General features: G+C 43.2%; 1 protein-coding gene across 3 annotated transcripts; it reads left to right on the top strand.

Moving 5' to 3' along the window:
- The first annotated feature begins 1,461 nt into the window (after positions 1-1,461).
- Positions 1,462-11,552, top strand: GREM1 (gremlin 1, DAN family BMP antagonist). 3 transcript variants are annotated; one of them, XR_010721910.1, is made up of 2 exons: positions 1,462-1,549; positions 3,390-4,597. XR_010721910.1 is itself a non-coding variant. In XM_066188311.1 (2 exons), the coding sequence occupies exon 2, from the start codon at positions 8,093-8,095 to the stop codon at positions 8,645-8,647; it is 555 nt and encodes a 184-aa protein (XP_066044408.1). In that variant the 5' UTR covers positions 1,473-1,549; position 8,092; the 3' UTR covers positions 8,648-11,552. The 3 variants fall into 3 exon arrangements, 1 of the variants encoding a protein (XP_066044408.1); XR_010721911.1 differs by having other exon boundaries at positions 1,469-1,549; positions 3,312-4,597; XM_066188311.1 differs by lacking the exon at positions 3,390-4,597 and adding an exon at positions 8,092-11,552 and having other exon boundaries at positions 1,473-1,549.
- The last annotated feature ends 4,925 nt before the right edge of the window (positions 11,553-16,477 follow it).

Here is a 16,477-nt window from a genome sequence, read left to right as displayed (position 1 = left end):
ATCGGCACCACCTGCAGCACTCATGTCCCCGGCAGCGCTTTCCTCAGCTTTGCTTTTTGCTGCGTGATGCCCGCAGCTGGAAGCAGCAGCTGACAAACGTCTCGGTTTAATTAGCAAGCCCAAAAGTCATCCCGTGATTCAGAGGCTGCTCCTGCCCGTAGCGACTGTGGGTAGCCCCACCAGAGACGAGTGCTGGCCCTGGAGCGCTTGGAGGACGGGGCGGACGGCTAGCACTGGAGGGAGTGCAGGCTTCGCTGCGGAGTCCCTGCGCCTTCCAGGGCTCTGTCCCCCGATGCCCCCAGCCCGCCGCTCTCCGCAGATTCGGGGTACGCCTTCGGGCAGCTGCAGCGCAGAGGGTTGTTCCCGGTTACTGCCGGGACGGGCTGGGTCCGCCAAACGCTCAGCCCCCGCCGGTGTCTGCCTACTTTGGAGCGCCCCTGGGACCCTGTGGGGGCTGGCTCGGCGCTCTCCTGCCCCGCGCTGCGCTGCCCCCGCCGCCGCCCCGACGGCCGTGCGGCCCCGGCCGGCTCCGCGCTCAGCCCCGGCGGGACGCGCCGCTCCTTCGCCTTCCTTGCCCCTCGTGGGAGGCTTGAGGAGCCCCCCGCCCTCCGAGAGACACGGTCACGGGACACCCTAGGTGTCTACCCTCTTGCGGGCCAAAGAAAAAGACAACCCCCACCCCCAAAAAAAACCCCGAACCCTCAGTGATACATATGAGCCATTAGCGCGGGGCTGCGGATCGGGAGCCACGGTTTAACACCCTCTGCACACACGCATTACCACTGAGTTGTTTTGGGTTTGGCTTTTTTTTTTTTGTGTGTGTGTGTGTGTGTGTGTGCTTTTTTGTTTTTGTTTGTTTGTTTGTTTGTTTGTCTTCCAAAGCTGCGAAATTCCTGGCATACTGCAGAACCTCAGAAAGCGAATTTGTAAGAGGGAGGGCGGCAAAGGTGGCTGCCTCCCTCCCGGCCAAGGCGGGCTGGTCAGGGGCTCCCCGCAGCGGGCCCGCTCGCCCGGCCGGCTCATGGGCAGAGACGCGCCCAGCGTGCGCGGAAGGGCGGCGGAGGCGGTGGAAGGGGGGTAGGATTTAATTCTTCTAAACTGTCATACTTTAATGGGGATGGAAAATGTGAATTTTCTGTGCATTCCAGGAACAATTCCTTGGGGTGGTGACCTTTAGCACCGATTCTCTGAAGACAGGAAAGTAGTCGAGTGTTTTATCTGGATGACTGAAAGCTTTCCCTGGTGGAAGTTTATGGAAGTGTTAAAAGGGGCGGATAACACAGGCTTTGGAGGCGCTTGTCCAATGATCTGGAGGGGCTTGGAGAGCAGCTCTCAGCTGGCAGACATTTAAATGGGAGACAGCTCGGCGCTGCTGCAATTTGTAGGCAGGATCTGACACTCTCCCTCTATGGACTCCCGGGCAGCTTCGGGCTCCCACGCCACCCGCTCCACCGAGTGACCCACCGGGCAGAGCCCCGCAGAGCCCCAGGCCGCGCCGAGGAGCCACCGCCACCGAGCCGAGCCCCGCCGAGGAGCCGCCGCCGCGCAGGTGAGGGGGGACGCGCCGGGATGCGCGCACTTACAGCGGGGGCGCAAACGGGTCCGGCGGCTGCGGAGTTCGGCCAGTCTCTGTGGAGGCAAAATTTTAAGCTCTCTATCCTACCTTCAGAGAGGGGCAAGGGAAGGGGCCGTTCACCGGTGTCTAGCAAAACTCCCGGGCGTCTGGGTTTTGCCGGGCGTGACGCCTGTCCCTCCCGTCCGCGGGAGTGAGGCGCGCTGACCTTTCCGCCGCAGTGCTGGGAATTAGGGCGCCGTTACATCTCTTTCCCCTCACAACCACGGGCACTGCAAAAGCCCCGTTAGCTCTGCCTCTCATCTCCGCCTACAGCATCACTCCCGACAAATTGGATTCGGCGCCCACCCGAGACACGGAAAAATCCCGGCCCGGCCTCTGCACGGAGCGGGGCGGGGGCAGGTCCTCAGGTGCCAGCCCCATTCTATCTCGTCCCGTCCCGCCGAGGTGCCCTGTACGAGGCCGCTCAGCCCCCGGCTCTGTCCTGGCCCGCCTTTGCAAAGCTCTGCTCCTCGGAGGAGCGTGCTTCTGGTACCTCAGGAACTCCCGGGGCGCGGTGCCTGCCGCCCGGGGGACTCGGTGTATGCAGCGGGGTCGGGCGCGGAGGCTCCGCGCCGGCAGCGCGCCCGTGGGCAGCTTGGCGCGTCCCTCACCGTGCAGCCTCGGGCGGGACCGGACGGGACGGGACGGGACGCAGCTCCACCGCTGAGCTCGGCGACCTCCGCCGTCTCTCCGCCCAGCCCTCCCACCTGACTCGGAGCCGCGGGAGTTTTGTCGAGCCGGCGGCTCCGTGCGTGCGGCGGTCCCCGCTCCCCTTACCCGCGCTGACAGTCCCTCGGCCCGGCCGCGCTCCTCCCGGCCCGGGGCCAGCGGCGCAGCTTGGCGCAGGGCTTTTCCCTCCTGGAGGACGCCTGCTTGCTTGCCCCGTCCGTTTCAATACGATCCCCCGGGAGCTTGGCAATCCCTTCAGCGAGCTCGTCCTCCGTTGGGTTAGCCTAGACGGCGGCCGTGCCCCGAGGGGAAGAGCCGGTCGGTGTCGCCAGCCGCCGCCAGGAGCCTCCCCGCCCCCGAGGAGCCGGGCCGAGTCGCTCTCGGCCATGCCAAGCCAAACCAAGCCTGCGGTCTCTCTGGCCGCCGGCGATCTCCGCGGCGCAGCCAGGCGCTAACCCCGTTTTACCTCGGCGGCTTGGGCGGTGCGGCGGGGCGCTCCTGCCCGGGGCCGTGCGCGGCTGCGAAGGTGAGCGGCCCCCGGCCCGCTGTGCTGAGCCGCAGCGTCCCTCCCCGGCCATCAGCTGCGGCCTCGCTCCTGGCGTCCCACTCGTGGCTCCTGTCGGCGAGAGAACGGCAAGCGAGACCCAGCGCTGGGGAAACCTCCCTTTGCATCGATGGGGGCTTTGGGGCACCAGCGCCCGTTTGGCTCTCCCTGCTGCTGACAGGACGCCGGGTTAGTCAGGCGTTTTGTGAGCGGCGATTTTTGGGTGCAGTGCCGGTGGCCCCCCCCAGCCTCAGCTGTCTCTGAGCCCAGCCCAGCGACCCCTGAGCTGCAGAACGGCTTTGCTCCTGCCCCGCTCCCCTCTGAGCCCAGCAAGCCGGGGAATAACCAACCAGCGTGCGCTGGGTCTGTGTGTAAGTGATAAAAGGCACCGATGACTGTAGCTCTTTGCTCTTCTTTAGCATTCAGTGCCAAGCTGTGCTAAAGCGTGTATTTTTTTTTTTTTCTCTCGGCAATGCTACCCAGAAATGCGTTGCTTCTGCTGAAGACTTCAGCACGCACGGCAGTGCGGAGAGAGAATCAAAGCTATTCCGGTTGTTTTAGGGCTCCATGAGGAAATGCGTCTGGAGAGAGTTTCGCTCTAAGAAGCTGGGAGCTGTCAGGCTGCGTGGGCGTCTTCATGCAACGCAAACTCGGGTTTGGTACCAACCATGCCCACCATGATGTTCAACTTCCCTGGAGTCCCATAGGATGTCGTGCAGAACAATAGTTTCTTAAACGGGGAATTCTCAAGGTTTCAAGGGTTGTTTTAAATTTGCTGCCTACAGGACTTATGTATCTCAAAACCCCCCAACTCTATGACTCTCAAGAAGAAATTTTCTGCAATGTAAATGTATCCAAATTCTATGAAACACAGATGTTAGTTTTGCTGTCTTGATTTCAGAAAAAAAAAATCAGTTCTCTGGGAACTGCCATTACCATGGTTTTTTTAATATTTAAAAGTACAGATCTATGAACTATGAAAACATTACATAAGAGTGTTTCTGTAATTCAGATGTAATATGCAAGGCATAAAATTATTCTGATCCTTTGGGACATAAACCACTTCTATTTTTGCAGTAGTCAAAGGGATTGTGTTTTGTGTCTTTCTTTGGCTTGTATTTGAAGTCCACTAAATAATTGGTTTTGGGTTGTTTTTAGTTCTTCATCAGATTATTTTTCATGTTTTCTGTGAAGCACAGGCGTCCATGGCTCATCATAATATTTTCTTAGTAAAAGGGGTTTACAGATGAAGTTACAGGCCTGTTAAGATCCGTGACAATTTTGCCGTATGTTTCAACCAGGTTTCCATCCAGATCTTTTAAACAAGTTGCGTTGTGCTAAAAATGTCAGTAGTAACTGTCTGACTCCGCTTATGAACTCATAGGGAAATTCTGTCTATGAACTGACATGTGGAGATCCTTAATTCATAGCAGAAAATATATAAATGAGAAAAATTACAGCTTAATTGTATGAAATAGTAAACCTGAAAGCATTTACATTTCTCTCTCAATAGTTGCTAGTATTAATCCACACATTTCTTAATCTGTTTTAGATGATGAGATCTCAGGCTCTAGATAAACCACATATGAAGTGATATGAATGTTAGGGCCCAATTCTGCTCCTGTTTGAAGTCAGCAATAAAACTTCTTTTGGCTTTAGGACTAAGAGCTTACAGATGATGAAAAGTGGAACTCGGCAGTAAAATATGGAAAGAATAGAGTTTTGGAGTATTGTGTTACTTTTAAAAAATAAATATTAATTCTATCATATCTCTCTGGATCTGAATGAAATGAGGGAATTGATCATTTTGGTTATGGTCATCTGTTTGTTCAAAGGATTCTCAAATGAATTCTCAAAAGGATTTCTGGTTATGTCAGTGTAACAGCCAGTTAGTATCAAGTAATGAAAGTTTTGCAGAAATGTGGAATATAAGCCTTTACAGCCTGATTCTCACAGCTGCAGAGCTATTACTTCTGCAGAATTATGACTGTAATGAGGAGAAAAAGTATTTACTTCAGGAGAGATTTCTTCTCTTGAGTGAAACTTTGGGTATGGTAACACTGATTTTAGTTACTTCTGCTGTCCTCTTCTGTGTTCTACTTCTTTCAGTAATTAAAAACCCCATTAAGGAAACATTCACAACTGCTAACTCATAGATAGATGAACCACTTCAATTCCTAATGTAAGCAAAGGTGTCATCTTCTTTCATAAGCAAAAGCATTGATTGCCCTGGGACCAGAGTGCTGCAGGGTGCCCATACTGCATTTTGACTGCTTTCCTTCCTAAGGCATGCCACGTCGTTTTCCTTTGTATTTTACATTTTTAAGATTAAAATCTTAATTTTAAAATTTTTTTTTATGCGTTATTAAACAAAGATCCTGTTTAGCCGCTCTGGGGATCTTGAAGTTCATACAGCCCCTTCTGTATTTAACCTGTATTTCTCCCTAAATTACTGGATTACTTTTAGATTTGTGTTTTGGAAGTGACCATAACAAATGTTTCTGCTGAGTGGCTAATTTTCATTTGATATGAGCATGTAATGCAGCTTCCTCCTTTAAGGCTGGAAACCAACCAGCCTTAAACCAGTGAAAAATTACCTTCCTCCCAGTTTAAGATTACATTGTAACACATGCTTGCATTTCCTTAGAGATAAGCATGTGCTTAATAAAGTTGTATGAATCTGGGACACAGTCCTTACAATAGTATCTATTACTATGAAACTTCCCCCAAATTCCCATCCCAGAGTACACCTCATTTTCGTAGCACTAGACCTTGCTGTGTCATTGATTGCACATCTATTGGGGAAAAGAAGAAGAAAGAAAACAATGTGGAGGTAATCAGTTTTAAAAATAAAAGTAGCCCAGGAATGTGCATGTTGCTGGAACCTCATTTAAGTTGTGGAACACTAAATAAAATAAACACCTGAAGTTTTCTGGCACTGCTTACAACCTAGCAATTTATTTTCAACTTCATGCAATCACTTTTTTTTTTTTTTTCTTTTAAGACTGGCACCATGTTGAGTAAATAAAATCCATATTAAAATACTGGTGACTAGACAGTCACCAGAGAAATAAGAGTAGTTTTGGAAGAAATCATTCTGATGTCTTGAGGGAATAAGCAATAGTTAATCATTCTTTGAAAACTTATTTTTAAGATGAAATTAAAATGAAACATGCTTAAATAATATTCAGATTGTAATAGAGATGAGGAAAAACAGAAAATGTGAAATCCAGGCTGATACTTGAAATTATGCTGCATTATTCCTTAATTGGAATTTCCAACTTATTTTTGTCTATGTCAAAGCCTTAAGGTTATTAAAATTGCATGTTCTGTACCATATTTCATTTAGATACTGGCAACAGACCTTCCAAATTGTCAGTTGGAGTCAGCAGTTGTGTCATTCTTACACCCATTCCTTGAAGCATGAAGCTTCTGCCAAACATAGGGCATGGTGGTACATAGATTACTGAAATGAATGCATACATCTATGATATATCAGGAACTCAAGGTGCTCTAACAATCTGCTGAGAAACACTAAAAATATTAAATCCACAAGCAACTCCTTGAATGTAGTGGAACCCCCTATGACACTTTTTTGCTTCAGGAATTCCTCTCCCAATCCATTTGATGAGAAAGGCTGTTTGAACAGCATAACATTTATTTTCTCCATGTGACTGAAAAGACCTAATAACTGAAAAATTAGCAGTTATCTTTTACAGCAAATAGTACTTACCCATAGCCTCTGCTGAGTCTCTAGGTGGCCCTCACAGCACTGGCATTTGGCTGCTTTCCTGCCTAGTTGTGTGGTCTCAGGCAGAGCAGATGAAGCCGTGCAGGACAGTGCCCATGGTTTCACATGTTTCTCGGGTAGTGACACAAGCAGGACTCTTCAATTCAAACACTGGTTTTTTTCCATATTGATAAAGCAACTGAAATAAGGGATACAACTGCAGCATTCCAATCACGTAGAAAACAATTACTTCCTCAGCATTTTTCTTTTCACAGTCCTTTCCCTTTTTAATGTCTGTGCCTCTTCACAATTTTAGTGTTTTACAGGTTTTTTTGCAATTAGTTGCTTATTTCTGGTGCCTTCTTCCATGGGGAGGGTCCCTCAGAGACTTATTCCTTCATCTGTCTGTCTTGCTACCACATAGCTCCTTTCAGAAAAACTTGGAGACCATGGTGCTTCTGGAAGGGGGAAGTGTGATGCTGATGAGTTTCTTTTATGCTGGTTGGTGTTTAAAGCTGACTGAACAGCCTCAAGAACTCAGAGATTTTGGAAACAGCAGAAATGATGGAATAAGGGAGGAGAGAAAGGCTATTCCTATGCAATAATTAGGTTTGGAGCAGCCATACAGTTTTGAAGGACCTGATCATCTCAACTGCACTTCCTGAAGTGGTCCTTTTTGTGTGCACAAACTATGATATTTAATGTCATTTAGAAAATTCTGTCCTCCAACAACATCATTCTGTGTAAAATGAATAAAATTTAGGGATCTGAAAAATTCTTAGCACTGTGATTGCATCTGTACAACTTCTACCGAGGATTCAGAGTAATGTGTGAGAAGATGTAGTTTGAAATGATAAGATGCATCTCTTTTAACCTATACCTAAGTATTCTTCTATGTTAGTTGCCTGACTTGTTGCACACCTCTCAGTTTAAGTATTATTACACTCAGATACATTGGACCCCTTTAGAGGTGCAGTATGACAGAGGTTGGGAAGCTGTAAAACAGGCTACAGGTGGATACAGCATACACATTATATGCTGGATGTACATTATACAAGGAACTGTATAAAGTTTCTGAGTCTGATTAAGGAACACAAATCTAGACTAGTCTGCTGAAACAAAGACTTTAGCCCCCTGGTACTGTAGATAGCAATGTCATGTAAATGAAATCTTGTGTAAAGTAAAATTTGTTCTTCCACAGTTGTAAATCAGGAGCAATCTCCCTGTATGTCAGTGAGCTAGAAGAAGGGAATGATTAACTAGGGTAATGCACATGGAGAAAAGAACTGGAAAAAGATGGAGGACACACAAACGAAATTCTGCTTGGGCTTGCTTCAATGACTCTATTTGAAAACTTCTATTACTTGGTAATTTGGAAGCAGCTTTCCAGCTATTACAGGCTTGAATGCTTATTTTCTGTAAGTGTGTGTGCACACAGTTCTTTCATGGAACTGGAAATTTACTGCATACCTGGCTTCTGTTGATATCTGAAATGCACAACTATGTTTTATTTCCTCAACTTCCTTCATACAGGATGGTCCGCACACTGTATGCCATCGGCGCCTTGTTTCTTCTGATGGGATTTCTGCTACCAGCAGCCGAAGGGAGAAAGAGGAACCGTGGATCTCAAGGCGCTATCCCTCCTCCTGTCAAGGATCAGCCCAATGATTCAGAGCAAATGCAGACACAGCAGCAGTCAGGCTCCAGGCATCGAGAGCGAGGAAAAGGCACCTCGATGCCTGCTGAGGAGGTGCTGGAGTCTAGTCAGGAGGCACTGCACATCACTGAGCGCAAGTACCTAAAGCGGGACTGGTGTAAAACCCAGCCCCTCAAACAAACTATCCATGAAGAGGGCTGCAACAGTCGTACCATTATCAACAGGTTCTGCTATGGCCAGTGCAATTCCTTCTACATCCCCAGGCATGTCCGTAAAGAAGAAGGCTCCTTCCAGTCTTGTTCCTTCTGCAAGCCCAAGAAATTCACCACCATGACTGTTACACTCAATTGCCCTGAGCTTCAGCCCCCAAGAAAGAAGAAAAGAATCACCCGAGTTAAGGAGTGCCGGTGTATATCTATTGACTTGGACTAAAATAAGAAAAAGTAGCAGTTGCACTCTTGACTGTACACGATCACTGCCAGCATGAGAGTGAGTGGCATGAACTAGCCTACCTTCAAGGCTGGGCAAAACTGAAAGGGACCTAGTGACCTAGTGAATTACCTAAAATAAGCAAAACCCCCCAAAAAGAAAGAAAAAATTCATGTAAGGAAAGGAAAGGGCACGCATGCATGTGTGTGTGTAAGGGAGAAAATGGATATGGATGAGCAAATGCATGAACGTTCACCACAAAAAAAAAAAAAAAAAAAAAAAAAAAGGAAAAGGGGTATGAGACATTAAAAAACTTTTAATTACCCATAGTCATGAACTAGGGTTCCTAATTCATGTGTATATTCACATTTTTGCCGCTTGCTGGGAAAGTGGAGCTGTGGCTTTTGCGAATGTTCACCTTTGTGGTATTTGCTTTTACTGTATTACGTGAAACATCAAAGTGAGAGGACAATATATTTCAAAGCATGAATCTATTCTTATGTAAGAAATAGACAAAGAGCAATTTAAAGTGTAGCACAGCCATCACTGAAAATAGAAGCTGTGCTGGGAGTTTGTAACACACTTCTTCAAAAAAATAGCTGTAATCCAAAAGCCATGTCTGGAGAACAATGGGGGGATGTGGGAGTGCTGAAAAGTCAATATAGGTGGATGGGAAACAGATCTACAGCAACTTAGAAAGTAAAAAGTCAAAGCAAGTAGACAGGGAGAGTACAAAAGGGAGTAGGAAAAGGAAAGATACATAAATAGGAAAACAGAGGAAGAAATATTGTCTTCTGTTTACGTTTTGCTTTAATTTATATACCTAGTCTTATATTACATAAATTAAAAATAAACTATACAAGGCTATAAATATACTTCTGAATTCTGATGGCTCTTTAAACCAAACAAAACCCATTCTTATGCCACTAGATCCATTTGATGTCTTGTATTTCTGATATCAGTTATTCTTCATATCTACATATATATGTATATGCAGTATCTTTTAGGCAGTGGTATCTGTACATACATGCAATGAGTGTGCCCACTTCATTGTGTGTATCCAAACTCCTCTTTTTCACACACATACATAACCACAGCACAAGAATCTTGCTAACCAAGATCAAGTACAGAATGGCAGTAATTTAGTACATAAAGAGCAGAGCAAAAATTAAAACAAGCATCATGTGACTGCAGATGCAATAACCACACAAGAGACAAAAGACACGACATTCATGACTAGTAAACATTGCATTGTTATTGTTATTTTAGCTTTGCCACAGGCATGCAGTTTGTTGAAACAGAGATGCAGAACTTTGCCAGGAGTGATCCTCTTTTTATATCTTTTACCACAGACTTGCATTTAAACTGGATTTGGAGTAAGTAAAGAGAATTTCTTGAAAACGTAGGGCTGACTGCCCCTCTCATTTGGGGGGAAAATATCGTAAAAAGGGTTTACACTACTTCCAGCAGCTCGATGACTCTCACCTGTGAGGTTATCTTGTCGTTTCTTTCCTTCAGGCTTAGCAGTTTGAAATTGATCAGGGCTGTAATGTTTGGCAAGAGCACAGAAGGTCCTACAAAAAAATTAGTTTAATGAGGTGTGTCCTGGGGATTGGACCAGAGATGCAGCCCACCCATGCATGTTGCCCTTGCTATTCTGGGCACTCGATGGTCCACACTTACTCTGTGATGAACCTTTGAGAGTATAGGACTCAGTTTTCCCGCTCAGCAGCAATATTCTCTAGCATCCACTATCAGTATAACTGTTCTCTCTCACACCAGATGCCTCTCTTAGTCACAAGGTGATTATTTTGACATCATTTCTTGCCATAGAATGTTAAGGAAGACAATTCTGCCCTTAGTAACATGCCCAAAGGGAAGGAGGAGTAGCATGACACAGATGTGTCCTATATGTCCTCCTTTTATCAGTTGTCCCACCTGTTGTATAGTGCATCACACATTTATTGGTGATACCCTGCATCTCTACAACTCATCTATTTTTCGCTCTAAAATCCACTGCTGTGAGGTTTGTGTTTGTAAAATTAAATGACTACAACTCGATTACTGGAATTATTAAAATGCATTTCATTTGGTTTACTCTCACTCAGCAGTTTGACACGTCTTCATGGATTTTAAAATCCAGTTTTAAAATCTGGAATTATAGGAGGTAGGTTTCCACTGTGTGGAATGTGAATAGTTAAACAGAAAGATATGGATATTTAATGTTATTATTAATTCAAATTCTTTTTCACTGAAAATAGGCAGGGAATGTTTTCGTTTAAATTACTTTTTTGTGGGTTTTTTTTTTTTTCCCCAGGGGAAAGGGCCAACCTCAGTCATTGCTGGAAATTTTGTACTAGCTTGGGTTTCTGTTCAAGAAATAGGAACACCTTATGAATGATTTTTTCTTCATGGGAAGTTGACAGTAAAATTCACATTTTCTTCGACAGAGACTGCTATGTCCCTAACCCCTTAGCTGTTAAGCAAAGCTTCAAACATTAGTGACTCCTTTAAGTTTTGTCTAGAATTCTCAAGGAAAATTGATAAAAGTATTCCGAATCTTTATGTTCTAAAACTGCCTGTGCATAGATCACGATGAACCTCCCCTTGAGGCAGATCCCCCTCACCCATGTAAATTTTATACAAAGAACTTCTATGAATTGCTAGTTATTGCCTGAGAGTAAGAAAGTTCTGCTAACTTACAATTATATGAGATATTTAATATCAACCACAATATGTATTTAAATGTCTGCTTTATTCTAAAAACAATGGACTATATAACCTAAGGCTGCAGTATTTTCTTGCTCGGTCTCACAAAGCAAAACTTGGTTTAAAATGAAGTTTTAATTATTTTGTAACTGAATAGGAGTTTTTTCTTCCCAGCATTTTGTACATCATTTTAACTACTAGTAACAAATAAATAAAATATCTTCTCCAGCCTGTGTCTATTGTTGTTTGCTTTTTTGGTTTTTTGTGGGTTTTTTGGTTTGGTTTTTTTCCCCCTTCCTTAAGTTTCCAGCTCTTTCTGAATCTGTTGTACTTAATCCTGACTTCTGTGGTTTCTTCTAATTATAAAAGGCTTTACATTATGACAATAAGACATAGAGACAAGCAATGGCACCATCATTCAACATGGCTACTTCAATGAGGTTTTAAAATGAGATCTGTCACTTCCCCCTCACCCTTCCACAAATCATAGAAGGAGAATCTCAATCTTTGCTCACACTTTTCCCCTTGTAAACCATTTAAGTGGCAGTTCAAAATATAAATAAGCCTTGAATTGTTGTAGAGCTGGAGTTGTCCTGCCTGCCTTACGCCTTATCTCAGTTTAATGTCTACTTGGCAGTTTAGTCCCACTTGTAGAAAAAAAAAGTAAGGAACACCTTTACAATAACGCATATTACAAGCAGAAAATATGGACAGAGGAGGACAGAGGAGATGAAAACAATTATAAAAAAAGAACAGGAAGATTTCTCACTGGTGGCAGCACATGTGCAAGGCCAGGGTTGAGGAAGGACTGCAATCAGAACAGATTTCTTCAAACTTTGCACCCCTTTTGGTTTAGTCTTCCTTCATGTCTAGCTTTGTTGTGCTTCTAAAACTTACCGAAAAGATAAGAAAATTAACTAAGACTCATTATTTTTGGAAAGTAATTGAATTTTTCTGGTTGGAGATATGGGTACAGTTGAGCAGAATAAATTTCCTTTGAGAAGTTGTGCATATGTATCTTTATTTGAATATTAAAACCAGAGAAAAAACCTCCTGGGCTTAGCTTTCTAGTGCTCCATGGTACCATGGTCTCACTATTTATAGAGTAATGTATAATTTCATTATAATTTATATTTGTCCTAAATACCAGCTTTGAATTGCAGATACCTCCCATGTGTTTTATAGTTAGTTACACTGATCTGTTGCCGAAGGGCTGAAAAAACCCACCACCACACTGATCAAAAGAAGGTAAGACAGAGAATTCACACACCTTAATCTGCTGCCAGGGATGCAGATAGAACTGAGCCCATCCTTTTCCCTGTCCCCAGTGAGACAGGCTGGATCTCTGTTGGGGGTTTCTGCGTGTGCTCTGTCGTCCATGTGCTGCGCCGTTAATTCGCACCCGCACTGTGGGACGGAGGCACCAAGAGCACGTTGGGTTTGCCGAGCCTGTGCTCCCATCTGAGCAGCAGATGTGCACAGTAGGTACAGTTGGGTCAGCTGGACAGACAGCACCGTGGCTCTGCTCCAGCTGCCTGTCACCAGCTGTGCCTGGTGGGGAACAGGGACCTTGCCTTTGCAAAAATGATGTGGTAACTTCACCTTGTAATCTACCTTCTCATGAGTGAAAAAAACCAAACCAAAACAAAAAACCCCGGACCCAAACCAGACAAAAAACCCACCACCAAAAAAACCCAAAAAACCCAACCCAAACGAACAACAAAAAAACCAGAGAGGAGAATCAGAACTGCACCCTGGGGGCTGATGTTCCTTTTCCATTGTGGATGTAAACCTACAGGTTTTAGCTCCAATAGTTTTCCTGAAGTGAAAAAAACCAAGTGAAAAAACCTTAGATCACTCCAGATAACTCAAACCTGCCTTAGAAACCACTTCATTAGTTACTGAAATACAACAGTACATTTTGGCAGAAGAACATCCACAGTTTTTTCTGAGTTGTCCTGCTTACCTGGATGGTTGCAATGCACTAACCAAAGGGGAGAGCTGTATCATTTAAAGGGAGTAAAAATTTAACATGTATTTGTATTTAGTGAAAACAATGGAGCTATCACTGGTTTATATTTTTAATAATCATCAGATTTATTTTTTTTATCAGCTGAGACTGAAACCAGAAATTCCCAGCAACGCATAAGTATCACAAAGAATCCCAGTGCAGATTTTTGATGCTACCTTGTAATGCATCTACATAAAAACATCTGAAGCCTATCTGCACTGCCTGCCTGGGAATGGAAGTGATGACTTTATGGTGCCCTTTCTCAATGTGTGGCTTCTGCCTGAGTTCTTCTTCCAGCTTTCATGGGTCTGTGTGGAGGAGTAGAGGAATTTTAACTGTCACTTGCTCTCTTTCCTATTAATTTCTAAGTTTTGAAAATAAAATTCGGTATCCACTTTTTTATTGAATAATCAAGGAGCAAGATATGAAGAAGTCTATACTGACATAAAAAAAAGATTATTTGGAATTGCATTAAAATCTCCCAAACTTCTAGGCTGTGATAAGCAAGAACTCCTCCTTGCTGTGGTACAGATGTAGATCATGTAGCTTGGGGATGGATCAAATGGAAAAATTACACTGACTCACAGTAAAAGTTCTGCAAAGAAAATTTGAACTTGCTACATTTGCATTTCTTTTTTAGAGAATGCCTTGTATAAAAAAATTAATATTATGGTTCATATTTCAAGAGCAAAAAAGAACAGAAGTTTAAAAAAAGTCTGTCTCTCTCTCCAGAATATTTGAGAGCTATGTCTTACCTTTCTGCCTAGTAATATCAATAAGGTTTCTGGAAATAAAGGAGTTGGGAAGAATTAATGTGTAATTTACAGCTCATATGGAATAGAATACTCAAATTCATGAAACATAATATTATTGTATGGCATCACAACTGAGCACTGTTGAGATTTTTGATTCATATAATGATGAATTTGCAGAAAATGTTGCTTTTCTTTTAATTCAGCTTTTGTAATTGAGTTTTTGAGGTGTAAGGACACATTCTATTCTGTATTTAAGAGATATACGCTTAATCTTAGCTTCATATTAGTGCATTGTTCTATACAGAGAATTAAAAACTCATGCTAAATAGATGTAACATAAATGTATTTATCTCCCTAAGCACGATGTAAAAGCCAAGGTGTGCATTAGATGTATTTAGAAGTCTTAAAAATGTATATTGTATAAGATTATACATAGAACTATCAGCCACTGTGCCAAGCTTTTTCATAACACACTTTAGGAGCGATTAGTATGGAATAAAGTCAGCAATGACACTAGTTACAAGAGTAGTCATGAAGAATTTTTTTTAAGGATGGGGACAGGGTTGTGTGTATTCAGTTAAGTTTATTTCTAGACAATTACACTTAATGGATGCAGTCTTGCTGAACTTCTCTCTTTAGGATCTGTGAGACCTTGAATGTTCCTTCGAAAACAGATGTTCATGAGGAACACGATTCCCATTTTCGTTGTTAATTCGTTTCAACTTCAGATGAATGAAGAGGCTAGAATTTGGGTGTTAAGTTAGATTTAGCAAATAAAAAGGAGAAAGAAAACTATGTGTACAATGGAAATAACTTATTGAATGGATCTAAATCCTATGGTAGGTAATTTGATCTAATTTTTGCAGAAAGGCAAATGCCAGATGTTTGCTCCACTTTGATCTTAATAACACTTTAGGCTGCAGACAATAAGATTGGTTTAAAATTTATTGTCTCTTTGATTTCTCCATTCTAATGCTTTTTAAATTCTTTACACAAGACAGATCTATATATAGGCAACTGGGGTGGCATCAGAAGCATTGTGTACTTAAGACATTCTTGAAAACCTCAGTATGGAGGAGTGTTTGCTTTTTTATGCATCAAAACAAAGCCAGATTTTATACAAGCAACATTCAATTTTCATTTTATTATAATGTCTCTTTTATTTTGTGTATGAAGTCCTGACTGTCGCATCTGTGGCACAGCTCCTTATATGCTTTTATCTTTCAATAACCTTATTAAAAGTCAAGACAATATATTAAATCAACATTAAACAGCAGGAGTTGAAAGTTAAGCTAATCCATCCCTTTGCATTGGGAGTGTAATCTATGTAGATCTCTAATTTCACCATTGAGTTGCTTTTAGTGTTCTTTTTGTACAGAATATGCTTTCTAAAAGGAGACCTGCTGCTGAATGAATACCAGTGAAAGCTTCTGAGGAACCATAACATCCAAGAGGTGTCCAACTTGCTTTCAGTCTGGATCTTCAGCTTCAGGGAGAACACTGCTCTGTGAATGTGAGTTGGACTCATCTTAGAGCTGCTTTTTAAGTGGTCTTAGGTTTCTCACAGGATATCTTGCATATTCACTACTATTGAGAAATGGTGAAAAGCCAGTAAGACTCAGAACAAACAGTAGAGCAAGAAAAATGGTTAAAAGGAAATAGAAAAAAAAAACCCCCAAAAATAGGCCTAATGTCTTATCATGATTCTCTGGCATAGTTTGTACCCATCTGTCCCTTAGATCCATGCATGATGTCTCAACAATTGGTTTCACTCTGCTCAGCTCAGTAGTCTTAAAGTTCAAAAAGTCAGTCAGTTTTTCTCTGAAAGAAATTCTGAACTTTGGTGATGAAAATGCCATTGCTCAGCTAACTGACAGAACAGCTACGCTGGCAGGTTTTCTTAAGCTGTCAGCCTTGATGGACTATCAGAAGTCAGCAGGCTCCCTACTCCTGTACAACTAAGTTTAGCTCTTGCAACAAACTCCTTTGTAAGCCAAAAGAAAAATTCCTTCCTTCAGAACCAAATATTTTAGTTCATTACTAGGGACAAAACATTATATACAGATGCACAAAAAAAGAGTTTGTCTCTTTCTATCACATAAGCATAAGTGAGAAGACTTGCCATTAACTCACCTCATGAGAAAATGGGTAAAACAAAAGACGCTTCCAATGAGAATTGTTCAAATGCATCTTCACATCTTTTCCTCCTCAACACTGCTATAACTATAGAGGAAAAAACATCTTTATTTATCACTATTACATTATTATTATGTTTGCATAATTCCAAGGCACGTTTTGCCAGTCCCCTCCTTGACATGATATACAACCTGTGCCATTTGAGAAGGGGCCATTTGAAAA

The sequence above is a fragment of the Chamaea fasciata genome, unplaced genomic scaffold, assembly GCF_029207755.1.
Source record: "Chamaea fasciata isolate MVZ Bird 193981 ecotype frontalis unplaced genomic scaffold, bChaFas1.0.hap1 SCAF_7, whole genome shotgun sequence".
In the NCBI taxonomy this organism is placed as follows: Eukaryota; Metazoa; Chordata; class Aves; order Passeriformes; family Sylviidae; genus Chamaea; species Chamaea fasciata.
The sequence above is the reverse complement of the archived record's forward strand: the minus strand, read 5'-3'. Positions and strand labels throughout refer to the sequence as shown.

Bases quoted from the DNA above. Each gene is read 5' to 3' on its own strand.
- GREM1 (XM_066188311.1), top strand. From the start codon at position 8,093: ATGGTCCGCACACTGTATGCCATCGGCGCCTTGTTTCTTCTGATGGGA.